This window comes from Pyxicephalus adspersus, chromosome 2, assembly GCF_032062135.1.
Source record: "Pyxicephalus adspersus chromosome 2, UCB_Pads_2.0, whole genome shotgun sequence".
Taxonomy (NCBI): Eukaryota; Metazoa; Chordata; class Amphibia; order Anura; family Pyxicephalidae; genus Pyxicephalus; species Pyxicephalus adspersus.
The window spans coordinates 124,908,991-124,925,409 of record NC_092859.1 but is presented as its reverse complement, the minus strand read 5'-3'; the positions used below and the strand labels follow the sequence as shown (position 1 = coordinate 124,925,409).

Below are 16,419 nucleotides of genomic sequence, written 5' to 3'. Positions count from 1 at the left end.
ACCCAACAGTGAATGATTGAATAAAAAAGAACCAAACTATATAAAACATATGGATGAGTTGACAGCCCAACTATACGAATGTTACCAACAATGTTTGTACTAAACTACTGGAGGATCTTGGACTTTTCTAAATAAGTCACCCACACTCCATTATTTTACTTTAATTAGCTCTTCATTGGGCAACCTCTTACCCTATACTATCCCTCCCTATCCTACACTCCCCCATCATATACTTCCTTTTTTTCCCCCCACCATTTAGTTCCTCCAAACATTTGAATCCCTCTTTCCTTGTGTCTCTCTTAAATCTACCCATGTACCTTAGATGTACATTTTTTTATTTATGGTTCTTTCTTCTCCTTATCTGCCTCATGTCACTGTAACAATTTATCTCTAAATATGAACCATTGTATACTTTACAATAACATATTTTTGCTAAACATTGTGTTTCTTGCTGAATTCTATACTGAAATGAAAAATGATTATTTGCTTTGTCATAGTATTTCCTGATATGAATTCTAGCTACAATTGGGGCTGAACATGCTCCAAAGAAAAATTTAGGGTAAAATAGGATGTGGGGGGGTGGGGGAGTCTTTTCATGGCTACAGAGGACATTTTATGTTTCCCCAATAAATTAGCCCTTATGTCAATCATACAAAGTATGTTCCTAATTTAAAAAATGCCCAAAACCTACTTTTGGCTACTGTATTTCAGTGTACCTAATTAATAAGTTTAACTTTTTGAACTGAACCACAGAGGACTACAAAAAGTAACTATGGTTTTGGTGATTTTTGAGGATATAATTAGTATGATGCATCTTCTTTATATAAATAGTTCAGTAGAGTATTCATAGTATTTAAAAGATCAAAAGGTAAAAGAGACCCAGCTGCATTTATGAGAAACAAGTAAAACTTTTTTCACTTTTTAAGTGCAATAGAAGTTCCTGGTCAAGCAGCTAATTTTGTTGGGATTGCATTTCCCATCATATATTGACTCAATGGTCACCAACATAAATAGTGTGAATCTACCCAACGGACACGGATGACAATTAAACTTGCAGGGGTTTAAATCCTTTCATTCCCTATCTACCATCAAAAATGTGTTGCCTTGTGCATACTTTTCTGCACACTAGAGTAGATTTTCCTTAAACTGGTTTATATTAGGAAGACTTCATGTGCAACAAAAAGCTTGTGGGTACTGGCCAGAAAGATGTGAAGGATAGCAGACAGAGTCAATATTATTATGCAACAAAGTATTCAGCAATGTGGATTTTCCAAACAATTCAGGTCCACATTAAACTGTTAATCCCTTCTCAAGTAAACATGGAAATACATTTGCTAGATTAAGAAATTAAAAAATTTTTTGCATTGAAAGGATTGTCTAGGTTCTCCCATACATAATGCCACCAGGTTGTAGATGTGTCAACATGGAGACAACCTTCAACATTTTAGAGACAGTGGTTTTGAATCAAAAGCTTATCTGTACACTAAAAGGATTCAGAGACTCACTTACAAGACCTAGAAAGCAAACATTTTACTGTAGAAAAGAGCTTAAAATAATTTGTTACATATCCACAAAAAATAATATTGTAATTTTCATTTTTGTCATATTTGTCAAAAGAAAGCTCCTTTTTTTTATAATTGACAACTTATTTGGAAATCACTCACTTTTTGCATAACTTGTACCATGGAACTAAAATAAACTGTAAGACTGCAGCATTTCCAATTTATAAAATATAAAATCATTATTTACAAGGCAGTTAATCCAACATCCCATACTATCTTTTGAGCTAAAAACCATTTTTCGATTATATACAATACAAAAAATACCACATTAAACCCCCCCCCAAAAAAAAAACAAAACAAAAAACACCAGCCCTGTGCCTCTATTTGGCTCCACTAAATTGGTGCAAGTAGGGTATTGTACTTCTCCAGCAGTGTGCACAAAGTCAAGTTTAAAGTAGTGAAAAAAATGGTCTGATCATATTAAAAAAAGTCATATTCTTCCTATAAAACTTTCAGATATGGCTGAATGATAATGAAGTTCCATATCAGTTAAAATGTTGAGTTCAAACTGTACATGCCAGAGGCAGGGAGTCAGAACAGTCATTGTCACCGCTTATCTGCTGCCTCTTATGTTGGGGTAAAGGGATCAGTAGCTGTTATCTTCGTCCAAGGTATCCCGATTGTCTGCTTGCTGCTCGCACACAGGAAGCACAGCAAGCTGTCTTGTAGTAAGCGTATACACAAAGCCGGGCTTGCACGACCACATTGCAATTGTAGTATTTGTCTTTGCATGTTTCATCTGTTACAGAGGAAAAAGCAAACAATCTTTATTAGATTAGATGAGCTCTACTCCTGAACCCAGGCACTCTATGCTCTATCCTACCTCAAACATACTGGCTGGAGGGGTCCTCGCCTAAAAAAACTACACAAAGGATGCAATTACAGGTGGGAAACAAGTGGTAGTGGCAAAAATATTCTAAATGAACATTGATCTCCTTCATAGGTCGTAAGAAACAACTACAGTAGAACCTTGGTTATCCGGAACTCAGATAACCGGTGCTCAATGTGTTATTGGAAGCAGACCTTTGCTTATTGCTCCACTCTGTGATTGGCTGAGGAAAGGGAATGATGGCTCATTAAAGTCTCCCCATTCAAGTTCAGTGCCAAATGGCTGGGAAAATTACCCTTAGTTAACTAGAAACTACACTTATCCAGAATCGGCCATTCCCCGTGGGTGCCAAATAACAGGGGTTCTAATGTATATTTCTTTTTCTTTATTTGTTGAAAAGATTGAGGTGACTTAAAATAGCCGTAGACATTTAAACGGCCATGTTCAAACCAGAGAGGAGTGTACGTTACTTGCCTTTCCTGGTACTCAGCGCCGTTCTGTTGCTGAGAATTGGTCTCTTACATTCTCCTGGGAAAAACTTCCAACACTTTTAGCAGTGTCAATTTCTGTGGTTCAGCTCTCAGTGGTTCATTAGGTCAACACCTTGGAAATGTTGGTGTGTGCCAAAAAGTTTGTTTCTCTTTAAAACAAACCAGGCTTACTAAAAACTGACCCACAAACTTTTAAAACTAACACCAACAGGTGCCTGTTACAATTTGATAATTCTGTTTAATCTGCAGCAAAGTGGCATATGGTAACTAACAACTTTAACATAAAAGTTCAAAGCCTTTAACATAAAAGTTCAAAGCCTCTATGAAATGTTACTTCATGCCATCAAATTCATAACCATAAACTAGATACTAGTTTTTTTATATTAAATAAATACCCCCTGTCAAAAGAAATGTTATGTGCTTTACAATAAAATAAGGCTTTTGTTGACCTGAAACAAAGATACTGGACTGGATTTTTGCCCAAACTTTGGGCAAAGAACTAAATAGGTAATGAACTTGAGATCAGGGTGACATCACAGATGCAATCCCCCAATTCCTCAATGTCCATTCCCCACTTGTCCCCACAGGTTCCCTTTAAACACTGAGACAAGAAAGCCACAAGGTGGCTACAATTAGGTTGTATGGCCAGAAAGAACCCTGGGGCTTAACAAACCCTTATACTGCACATAACAGTTGTATCAGCATGTGGACCATCAAGATTCCCTAATGCAGATAAAAATATGCCAATAAGGACTTCTAACTTTACACCAATTTTCAAAATCTGAAAACTTGGTCCAGGTCAATAGCTCACAATTTTTTGTTACTGTCAAGTCAATGAGATAGAACAACAGGTTTATTGTTGTGATTGTTTCATAGCAATGATGGAATATGTTACCTATTTCAGGGATGCAGTCCAGAGTGTTACACGTTTCTCTGTCTTCTGGTTTGAGTTCGAGTTCACACTTATCACTGTGCGACATGTCATCTGCTAGGCATCGGACTTCACGAACACGGAAACCACCTTCACAAGATTTGGAGCACTAGAACAATTAACAGAATCAGAAAAAAATGTCAGGATTTTACAAAGCAAATCAAGCTGTTTGGTTGTTTTATTTAACAACAGTATACAATACCTCTTTCACAGTGGTTAGAAAACAGACTATAGAAAGTACAAATCTGGCATAAGGCATGAGGTTCTAGGACGTTTTACTGCTACAAAAATGCTGATAATGTGTATTTTTCCATACAACATTCTTTAAAAATGTTCAGTCCTCTCGTGAAGCATTTCCCCACACTAGGGTCTTACTGTGTTGTGGCCAGCTGTGTATTAACCTGAGTTAGGTTCTGGCTTCAAGCACCTAGCCACCTCTAAAACCAGGGCTAGGGAGGGTTAACACATGTAAATGGACCCACAGTAGGAGTGTGCCATGAGTGTGGTCAGACATTTAGACTACACATTCATGACTGTTTACTTTCAAATACTGTGATTACCCTTCAGATGCTTTTGCATTTGAATAGCAAATGCACCTATGTATAAACTGCTATTCAAGTACAAATGTATCTGTTTGAATTGCAAACAGCAACTGACAAGACAAGGCCAACTATGCGTGCACATAAATACACCTGTATAGCACATTCTGTGTTTGAAGAGTTCAATGTAAAGCAGGAATATTGCAGCCTCTGAACTGCCATGAGCATTGCTCAAAAAAGTGAATGGGATTTTGATGAACTGTGTTTAAGGTATATTCAGAATGCACGTCAAATACAGGAGAAACCTTAGACAGGACTTAGGGGCCTAGAGTGGGAGGGCAAACATTCAAATGTTAACTGTGTCAAAACAGAGAAATGCAAGATTGTGCTGTAAAGTTTACAATAATTATAGCAATGTATACAAATCAGCAGGAGGAACCTGTATTATTGTTAACAAAACTGTGCTTTCTTGGTTTAATAGTATGGGCTAAACACACATATGGTACTCAGTGCCTGAGCTGAACTTCTGGGTTGCATGGGGGCACTAAAGCTTCAGCCAACACACTGCAGCTGCCACATGTTGAAAAGTACATCCTTCTCTCAATTATTTTGATCACCTTGTGATCTATATCCCCGATACACCAAAGTACATACAACCAAGTCTGATTAACATCCCTGTAATAATTATAAACTATAAACATGACAGCATCAAAAGACCATTCATCAAACATTTTCTTGTTTGTTTTTTAATATTTGTCTGTGAAAAATCAGCTTTGAAGGGCATCTAAACACATAACACAAGTTTACATAAAGAAATGGGGAATTATCATTTACAGATATTTATGCAGGATTTTCATTTTTTACAGACCTTGAGCTACAGTGTATTTTGTGTGGTGTAGCTGAGGACAGTTTTATCAAAGGTGACTGTTTTTGTCAAGGTCCTAAAAAGTAAAAAAGTCCTTCAGTCGAAGATAGCTTTGTAGAAGTAAATAACATTTCCATCAACTCTTTAGACTCTACCCCATAACCTCAATATAATAATATAATATATTAATCTCATAATTAAAAGGCATTTATCCCAAAGGCGGCCTTAAAGTGTACTTAAAGTGGACCTATCATCAAAATGAACACATTTTGCAAAAGGTTTGCTTTCTGTTTTAAATAAGTAAAGTAGGTAAGTGTAAATGAAAGGTAAATGTTAAGTAAGTAACATTTTAGTTTTGTTTTGTGACTTCAGCCTGTGCTATTTATCTTTACTGCAGCAACAATAAAGACTCAAGAATAAACCTGCAGCCCCCTAGGATATATACACCACATAATGTGGGTGGCACAGTGGCTCAGAGGTAAGCACTTTGGCCTTTGCAGTGCAAGGTCCCAGATTCAAATCTTGGTCAGAGTACTATGTGCATGGAGTTTGCAGGTTGTGGAGTTCCACGTGTTTGTGTGGGTTTTCTCCGGGTACTCTCGTTTCCTCCCACATTCCAAAAAACACACAGTTAGGTTAATTGGCTTCCCCCCCCGAAATTAACCTTAGACTGTCTAACCTTCGACTAAAGATATATGACTATGGTAGTGACAATTGATTATGAGCCCCTTTGATGGACAGTTAGTGACATGACTATGGACTTTGCAAAGCGCTGTGTACTATGTTGGCGCTATATCAATACTGGTTAATAAAATTAAACACAGATGGCTGTGGATTTATCCTTCAGTGTTTCCTTCTGTGGCAACCATTCCCCTTCTGTGCATGCCTGAGACTGGGTGCCGAGTCATTGGGGGGGTGGGGGGTTCAGAAATGTACATAAACCAGTGCACAATCTCATACATGTGCAGAATGAGAACAGAGTGGGAATCACTGAGCATTGTAAGTATACTTATTGAATGCTTTTCAGCACCAAAAAGTAGATGCAGAAACATAAATGTAAGGTACACTTTAATTGAGTTGTGGCATAACTACGTACAATGTTATTTACTTATTCTTCTAGTAAAATGTATTTATACCCAAAACCCCTTATTTTAAGTTTTGGATTTAAAATGTGGATGGTTAGAATTTATGTCAGATTTTTTACTATGTACTCACTGAGGAAAATCACTATTGTCCTTGAGACAAAAAGTGAGAGGAAACCATAATTTTTAGGATGTGGTCAGATAAGAAGGTAGGAAAAACCTTCTCATGTTGTGTCTGAGGATCAGGGAGGGATGGGAATCACCCAAACAGAACACGGGCAGCACAAATTATCATCAAATGCATCAAGAGACATCCGTAGCACCTAGAAAGACACACAGTGGCTGATTTTATTGCTAATTAAAGGCATGTTATCACCATAACAGATAAGTGGTGCAGAGCAGTGCCAAAGGCTACGTACAGACATGCAATAACTATTGTTAGAAAACGAACGATTAACCACCGATCAACGATTATTTATGACTATTTTAAACGATCATATATCATATACAATTCTGTACATGCTGTAACGATACGATTGTTCAATATCATCCACCAATAATGTACACGCACTAGATGAGATCGTTTAAACGATCTAGGAAGTGACATGTACAGGAGAAAGTGTACCACAGAACCATCCACAATCACCAAACGACCGTACACACAATAGATAGAGAATTACCGTTGCCCAATAGGATCCGCCGGGACGGTCGTTCGTTTCCAGAGACATTCCTCGTTCATCGTCATCGGCCTTTCTTTGTGCACTTTTTTGTTAACGATTATCGGCCTATCGGCTGTTAATCAATCGTTTCCAACAATAATTATTGCATGTGTACACCTAGCCATAGTTTCTTAACCAAGCAATGCATCCCTAGGTTTATTTGCACTGACTTGAAACCGAGACCAAAAAACGCTACAAGCATAGTGGTTGATTGGCTCTTTTTCATGCTACTGAAAATTGATTTGTGATTTGCATAAATGTTGAATCTATTGCATCTTATTGACCACCTTTATTAGTATTCAGCAAAATTGTTTGCTCATACCAACAGTGGCACAACTGTCGGTTTTTTCAAACAATAGTTACTATGTTGACCTGAATAAGATCAGATGCAAAAATCACATTTAAACCTATGCCAACATTTTTCCCATAGAAACATCTACAATATAACGTTGACGGCTAATTTGTTCAGATTTATCTTGTTTGTTTGCTGTTATATTAGGCAGAAGCCTCCCTAAACTTAGAAGAACTCACCATACTCCATTCCGTGTAAAACCATTTTGCACCGCAGGATTTGAGGTGGCAAGACTGCTGATTTGGTGGTTTCTCCAAAAAAGAACATTCCTGTGGTTTTACCACTGCGAATCCCTCCGCAATCTTTCGAATACAAATAACATCTCTTTGTTGGGTTCCTGAACCGCATTCCACTGAGCACTGTAAAAAAAAAAAAAATTTTACAACCGTTTAGGTGGTAATGTACAATAAGGTTAAAATGTAAGCAACCCAGTATATGGCCTAGATAGCAAGTAATACATTATTAAATGATCTAAAAACAGGATGAATATTTATCTGTCTTCAGTGCTTTTTTTGGATTGTTATACTTCAAATTTTAAAGTCCAGATCTCTAAAATCAACCCAAACTATTTTTTTTAGGAAGTTCATAAATATTAGAGCAGATATTAAAAACCCCTAGCACTACTGAATGCATTAGAATTTTGTGATGTTCTGTACATAATCAGTCTTTGGACAAACATTATAGCTGGCATTTTTTCCTCCGAAAATACAAAAAGGGACTTGTTTATCAAAGGGCGAAACAGCAGGATTACCAGAAATATTGCATTATTTATATACAAGGAATGCCATTTTTCTATTCTCCCTATTTATGAAAGTGTTAATCAGCTGAAAAGTACAGTAAATACCTTATTAGCAGGTTTGACACTTTTTGTAGATTGCCACGTTTGGTTGCCTTGCCTAAATTATTGGTTGACATTTTCAGTTCACTATAAGTGGAAAGCACTATAGGTTACAGAGGGGTCAATGGCAAATATATTTCTGATGATCATCAGCTGCAGTGTAAATCTTAAGCCTTGTACAGACATCCAATGGACATCAGAGGATTATAGAAATTAATTAATGAGCGCTGCACACACAGCACCAGTCTGTTCTATAGGAAAGGAAGAGGAAGAATGAGCAGGCAGAAACCTACTGTGCTCTCCACCACAGAAGTGAACAAGAGTCGCTCCCGATTTGTCATTGAACAATTTGTCATGAAGGGTTGATGAGCAATGTCGGGGGATCATTGTACACATGCCATAATTTTGCCCAAGACGAGCATGTGACCCATACCTGACATGTATGTCGCTCCAATAATAGTTCAAATAAGACTGGAACAAATGGAGATCAGCTCCCCATCCAAATAAATTAAGTTTCTGATTACAGGCTTAGGGTATTAATGGTACTGGTATAAAATTTGCAACCAGAATTAAAAAAAGAGTGAGTGAAAAACCTAGTAAACTTTTATCCGATTGACATTTTTTGATAAATAGGCCCTCTGGTTCTGGTTGCTCATTTCCTGCAAATATTTTATTTCAAAAGCCAGGCAATATTTTTTATTGAAAATTAAACAATCCAAATGAACATTATCATGAGATAAAATAAATTAACTCACACGGCTTTATTAATTGACATAATCATATCATAATATCCCAACACTCACTATTTACAAATCAACCTGAGGAGAATAAACCAGAGTATGTGACCTTAATTAAGCGTGTTCTCAGGTTTCTCAAAAAAGGTCACTGTTTAAGAATTTGATTATCCAACCATTAAAAACAAGGAAAAAAACAACTAATAAAAACAGATCAGGATTTAACAAAGATTACTTTGAACTGAAATATGCTTGCCTCCTGGTTTGAATGGCAGAAATAAGACTAATAAAAAATAAGAAATAAGGACAAATTTATAAATTAATTTAAAGTATGGAAGATTTAATGATGGGGCTTTTTGCTATGGCATCAAGGAATGAAGAGGGGGTTGCGGTGGTTGGAGGGGGGGGGGGGGTTTAAAGGCTCATTTAAAACTTCTATTTTACCACAGCATATTATTACAGCAGTGGGAAACACTTCCTCTACATGCATCATGTTGTGGCGCTCTCAATTAAGGAAAAAGGTTTTGTTTTTTACTGTGTTAAGGTGCACTGCAGGCTTAAAAATGCGAATGGGATGTCCTAATACAAAGCCTGTTAAAGTACATTAACATTTTGCTTTAAGGCATGTGCATTTACACAATACATTTTTCTATCAAGATTAAACAACAATTGAAAAATGTGTTATTTGTGATCAACCACTGGTGGGGTTACAATCCTGGCTTTACTTCCCAGTGAGTCAAAAACTTTGGACAAATAGACATCTGGATAAGTCTGCTGGTTTTAGGTCAATGACAATTTGGATTAAATGTGGGTTAAATCAATATTCAGAGATTCAAGAAAAGATTATATATTTTTGTTGCCATATTTATTTATTAAAAAAATAAAATAAAAAACAACTGTTTTTCTAGGTATAATCCTTTTGACAAACCCTTGGCCATAGACATTCCATGACATCAGAAAATTGCCACCTAGATCACCACTAGCTTTTATGCATTTTGAAACATGCCTAGATTAAAACAAACTGGAACATAACATTGCTATGTTCATTAAATACAAAGTGGTTAAAAAGCATGCGTGACCTATGAAGAGTTCTGGCTCAAGGATACAACAGAACAGATCAGTATAACATTCTGCAAGCATTCTGTTTTTGTGCCAGATGGATATTGTAATAAAACTCTTCATTAGTAGCCACATTGGAGCCAATTTAGTGGAATCTTGGCTTGAAGAACTCTACTTACTGAGGTCAAGCCACAGTTTTACCAAGAAGACATAGTGTACCTTTCATCAATCTGATTCTTTGCTGCATGCACTTCTACCTCTAGCAACAGCATATTTTATACTGGAATAAAAAGAAACCTTGAAGTACAAACAAGGGTTTAGATTTATCTTCTCTGTGTCGCCTTAGGGAAGCTAAGGTCTAGCCAAAATGCGTATTCTTCATCTGTCACCTAAATACTCCTACTGCCCCTAAGCAAAATAAACTAAAGGCAAAGGTTTCCTTTTGTTTTGTTTCCAACTAAGACAATGTCACCCCATATTCCAGGCTGAAAATAAGAAAGGTAATATATTTTTTGTCAAGCATTTCTTACCCTTCACAAAACAAACTTTCACATTTCTTTTTTTCTTTATTTTGTGAATTCTGGCTTATAAAACTCTTTGACAGCAGTATCTATTAATAAATGCTTTACATCTCTGTATGGTACATTGTGTTGTACAACTGAATATATCATGTTTCTTACAGGGAGAACCACTTTGTGAATCTTTACATTCATATGGAAGGTAACTCTGTTCTACAATACTTCTATTTAGACTTGAGGTACTGTACTTAAGTACACTGCTAAGAAAATAAATGAGCGTGTTAATGGAATATTGCTAAAAAGATAAATGAAGCTGACCTCTGATGCAGCATATAACCTAGTAGAACAGATAAAGCATCTGAGTGTACTGTAGATGCAACACAAAAGAAGCATTCATGTCTTTCTATGGGAGCACAATAGACTATTCGAATTTATAAGCACATAAGGATCTATTTATCAAAGGCCAAGGTTGAATCTGAATACTGATTACAAAAATGCCATTTTACTGTTACCATAAAAATGCTGAATATGTAAAAGTATGGCAGCATCTCAGGGTTCAAATACTCTGAAGTGGCTATAAGAAGTTTTAAATAAATATAGTAGCAGAGTATTTAGAATTTATTAGCCTGCAAAAACAATTAGTTGCTATATAAGCAACACTTGGATGGATTTCGACTTTGCTGTTTTTTTTTCTTCTTTTCTCTTTTATTTAAAGGGAAGGACAGTTAGGAAAAAAAAACAATCAAATAGCATCACATGCCAATCTCCACCAACATTATTTCCTAAAGTCTACTATTTTCTTAAAGTAGAATAGCAGTCTGGAACACCATGCAGTCCTATCTTCTAATTTCTTATTGTTCATATAGTTAATATATATATTTAATATATATGCCTTTGTCTCAAAGTAATGTGATATGTTAAAAAAAAAAACAAATAAAACCAATTGATTTCACAGTAAAATATTCCTGGAAGTAGGCAATGTGCAAAAAGATCATATCCTGTTCAGAGGGAGAGCTATACAAGAAGGAAAAAATGTTGCTCACTGTAAATTGATCAGTCAGATTCCTGGCTTGCTTACTTACCAAATACAATCTCACCTCTTCCTCTACATACATCAGAGAATTACATAGAAAGCTGAGTACAGAGCAGATTCGAAAGGAACACGTCAGTAAAAAAAAGTACTAATTTGTAAAATTATTTCTGAACTATGCCTAGTGTTCCACAAGCTATGTGCTTTCTGTATTCCCTACAAAGGCCAATTACAGGATGGAGTGGATACTAGACAAGTTACCTTGATCAGGTGTAGATTTGTCTCCAGAGAGGTCTCAGAAAGTTTTTGGCTGGGCTGCATGGCATGAAGTATAAATTAATGAATTCAACTTATTATTTCAGTATTGGTTTGCTATGCTAGACAAGGGTTCCCTGCCAAAAATGATAAGATTTTCGGAATGTATCCCTCTTCTGTACTTTTTTCAATTATTGTATGTGCTGTCCCAGCTTTTTGGATCCTCCTTTCCTTATCATTATATAGGTGCTGGGGGAAGTGCAATGATAAATACCTAAGTATTAGCTTTAAGTCTCCTAGGGTTGCTGATAATGCATCCAAGATAGTGGAACCCAGCAACAGTCTCTAGGCTTTTTAATGTATATACAGATAAATAAATATTTATTATATATTATATATTTAATATATATTATATTATATATATCTTGTCAGAGCCAAAAAGGCATTTTTCCCCACTGACCAGCAATGTAAGGGGTATTCATTCTACTAATCCCCAGTAAATAAGTTATAGCAGAGGTTCTTTGAGACTTTTAAGGATTTATTGGGGATAAAAAGATTTAGAGAGGCTGGTTTAGATACAGAATCTCCTAAAGCATTTTTTTACTATTTGCTCAGTTTCCATTGTCCATGTTTGTGACAGGTTTACTTTGACATAGATCATGGTATTTTGGCTTTTTACATTTTTTTTTTTTTACATTTCTTTACAGTCTCATTTTTCCTAAATAAAAGAATATATAGCCATTTCAAAGCACAGGCAACAGCAATTTCAGAAAATGTACTTTAATATTCTTACAGTAACTTAGACTTTTCGCTTGAGACAGTAAATACAAAGCAATCTATAGGAGTGCATTCTTTGCTCTCAGTAAGACAGGATATCAGCTGTGAGCAGTAAAAAAAATTACCTGACTCCAGGCTCCTGTAAACCACTCAAGCTTGCCCTCGCATGGCCCGTTATCACAGGCCGTACTTTCTGCTGGTTTGTTGTTTCCGCATCCTTCCAGCGGCAAACTGCTGATGTGGTTGGACATGCAGACTACTGACCGTGTCCTCACTCCTTCCCCACACTCTGCCGAGCACTGTAACGCAAGGAGGAAGCAATTATTTTGACCACCAGCCTTTGTCCATGGAGAACAGTAAAGCACATGCTACTTTTCAGGAAAAAGACGAGTATTGTACAAATAAAAATTGACTGAAATACTCATGTAAAATTGCAGAACGCAATAATCATAGAAAAATTAAGAATTTTTTTTAGTTCAAGTGAAATGCTTGCTGGCTAACTTAGAAAATATAATATATATGTAGCCTCTACTAAATGTGCACAAGTGCACAATATATTTGCTTTTTTATAATATTACATTTTGCATGCAAAAAAAAAAAAAAAAAAGAATACAATTAAGAAAGTCAGTTATATCTTACCCTATCACTCCATTCTGTAAGAAACCAACTTTTTGCACATGGACCCATGTCACAGTTTTCAATGTCATTTGGTCTTAGTTTCATATTACATTCTTCATCGTCAACAACATCACCAATGTTACTGACGCATTTTACATCACGTGTTTTCTGTCCTACACCACATGGCACAGAACACTGCCAACAAAACAATAAAACAAAATTGTAGCTGTATATTGAATAGTATGTGCATAAACAATATTTCCACCAGAAAACCTTGAATAGTTAAATAGCCATTCACTCAAAAAATGTCTTGTTCAATACATACTTTGCCTTAACTAATATCAAAGAATCCTTAAACATGGTTTAATGTTTTTGTCACTGTTAAATAGCGTTTTTTCTGAACTATTATGTACTTATAGTGTACGCCTGTAAAGGTAAGCCTTTGTGTTTAAAACTGTTTTATAAGAAGACAGAGAATGAAAAGGTTTTTTAAAATGTATTATGGTCAGGACTAGAAGTAAAATTGTGATTCTAACTTAACAGGATTTATAAATATTGTAATACCAATATTATGCAGTCTTCTATTTAGCAAGCAGGTGGGGCTCTATTTACCAAGCAGGTTAAACATTTTTTAGCATGATTACTTTTCTTCTATGCTGAAAGAAGTATGTCCTTTACAGAGGTAGAATTAATTATCAGAGAAGTCTCTTCCATATTACTTAGTCTCTACAAACAAGGCTACAAAGCAACTGTACTATCTTTTTAGTTAATCCATAGTGCCCCAGCAACAAATTTTATATTTCATTTTTATTTGACTGTAAATAGAATATAAAATACATGAAATATGTTTACCATGTGTAAACCCTAAAAATGCTATACAATTGACTTTAAACCAATAAAGCTTTCATAGATTGGATAATAATAAGACAGAAATACAGTTAGGTGCGTAGGCAGTTGAGTGTCCTTTGAGAGATCTAAGATTAGCAAAAATACAACATAATCTCCTTACTCAAGGCTATTATTAATAACGACTTGAGTTGACGCAGAGCAATATCTGTGTCAGAAGTTTAAAGATCTTCCATAATATTATATAGCATGAATAACACTAATGGCAGGTATTTCGAAATGTAACTTCCAAACATTATGTTTTTTCTCCAGGCAGATAAAACACATGTATTTGTTAAAGCTCGCTTTAGGTTTATAAATGTGTTTTATAGCAGCGAGCATGGATAGCTTAATGTTACAGTTTAGAGAGATGTAATTTTTTATTAAACAGATAAAATGAAATCTACAAGTAGTTTTATATATATATATATATATTATATATATATACATACACACACACACATATACATATTCGGCATTTTGCAAATCTCCAGATGAACACACTGACAAGATTTAATCAAACTGAAAAATATGTATTACTACTGTAGTATTTAGTTTCAGAAATAACCCAAATGACAGGAAAACTCATCTTATCAGTTACCAGTATGTGCAAAATGGTAACATGGCAAAAAAAAAAAAAGAGGTAGGATAATAACTTAGAGCCATTCACATGGGCTGAATGGTTCAAAATATAATGTATATCACTCTTTTGTTCTCTGATTGCATTTGATTGTTCTTCTCTAACTTCTGCACTACTAGAAGTCTAGAGGCAGTCACACAGGTTGTCACAAATTTTTCCACCGTTAGCATATTCCTCGAATTATAAACTAAAAAGTTAACATTTTTTTCCCAATGCTGCTACCAGACTAGTGCCAGCTATCGAGAGTCTGGGTGGAGTAAATGTAAATAGAATATAATTCCACAAAAAAAAAAAAGCTACTGACAAACAGAAATCATTTTAAAGGAGACACCTACTTCCTTTATCAAACACTACCTTGAAATACACAATGTTCATGTGGATGCAATGTGAGTCTATGGCCACTGATTGTCACTTTTAAAGTGGCAATCAATGTTAGGAAAATTGCCACTTAGTTAGCTAAGCCAAGTAGGAAACCTCAAATCACCAATTTAGGTAAATGGTGGTATATCAATAAATCACAGATCATATCATAATTAAATCATAATTTATATAAATCATTCTTCTGGAAGTTCTCATTAGAATAAGCCTGTCAGAACAGAATATGGCATCTGCCATTACTGAATTACTAACTTAGAACAACCATGTGGCAGTTTGAGAATTCATTAGAACATGCATGTAGCCAGAAAAGTGTCTTGCCACCTGACAACCCAGTACATATGACAGGTCTGTGATCCTTTAAAGGGCTTCAGTGGTGTTCTCAGACAGGTTACACAACAAGACAGTAGCAACCTAACAAGATAGGTTCAATGTAGCACCTTGTGGTGCCTGTTATTCTACACATATCATCAGTACAAATACACTGTAAGTATAAAGTATTAAGAACAAAAGTGAACAAAGAAAATGTAAACGTAATCAAACAATATAAAGGAAAAGTGAAGGAAAAAAGGAAGCTTTCAATGCTTGCTAAGCAATTCATACTCGGTTATTTTCTCTTTTGTGCACAGCAAGAGAAAACAGTTATTGTAAGTGACAAGCAGTGAGGGACGACCCTTAGTCATATCCATGTCTAGTACAGAATACAAAATTGTGACTCTTCCGAAGTGAGCAAATATCTACAGCATAAAACAGTTCTGACATTTGTGAAGCACAATATATTCCAGTTATTAGGAGACTGATTCATTTACAGTCAACACAAAGGCTGTATAGTACACTGCAGTTTCCAAACAAACCTTTACTAAGAAAAGTAAAGAAAGATTGTCGTGAGAAAAATAATGTGATTTCTTTCATTTTTCCTGGGTCTATAAAGGCCGGTGAAGTAGTTGTGGCAATGTTAAGAGCAAACACAAAAATCTTTGCCCAAATCACCAATTAAAAAGTACATAGTCTTTAGGAAAACTCTAGTACCCAAAAATGTAAAAAACATTGGTCATGGAAATATTGGGTAAATAATTTCAATTGGCTAGCAAAAAGGGTTACATATGCAAAGTGTAATTACCCTAAGTACAAGGGGGGGGGGGCTTGGAAGTTCCTGGCTTTGTCCCCTACCAGATAAAATAGAAAAATGAGTGTGAGGGCATATGACAGCCTAATATCTCAGTATGTACCGTATTTTTCGGACTATAAGACGCACTTTTTCTTCCCCAAAACTGGGGGGGGAAAGTGGGTGCGTCTTATACACCGAATACATGTTAAATA

General features: G+C 35.6%; 1 protein-coding gene across 1 annotated transcript in view; it reads right to left on the bottom strand.

Annotated features, from left to right (window-relative positions):
* Positions 1–1,512: 1,512 nt before the first annotated feature.
* THSD4 (thrombospondin type 1 domain containing 4) overlaps positions 1,513–16,419 on the bottom strand; it is a gene marked incomplete in the record, with an annotated part of 385,569 nt that continues 370,662 nt past the window's right edge. The window contains 5 exon segments of the mRNA XM_072402303.1: positions 1,513–2,301; positions 3,778–3,922; positions 7,550–7,729; positions 12,707–12,880; positions 13,221–13,394. Coding sequence (XP_072258404.1) covers positions 2,159–2,301; positions 3,778–3,922; positions 7,550–7,729; positions 12,707–12,880; positions 13,221–13,394 — 816 coding nt within the window.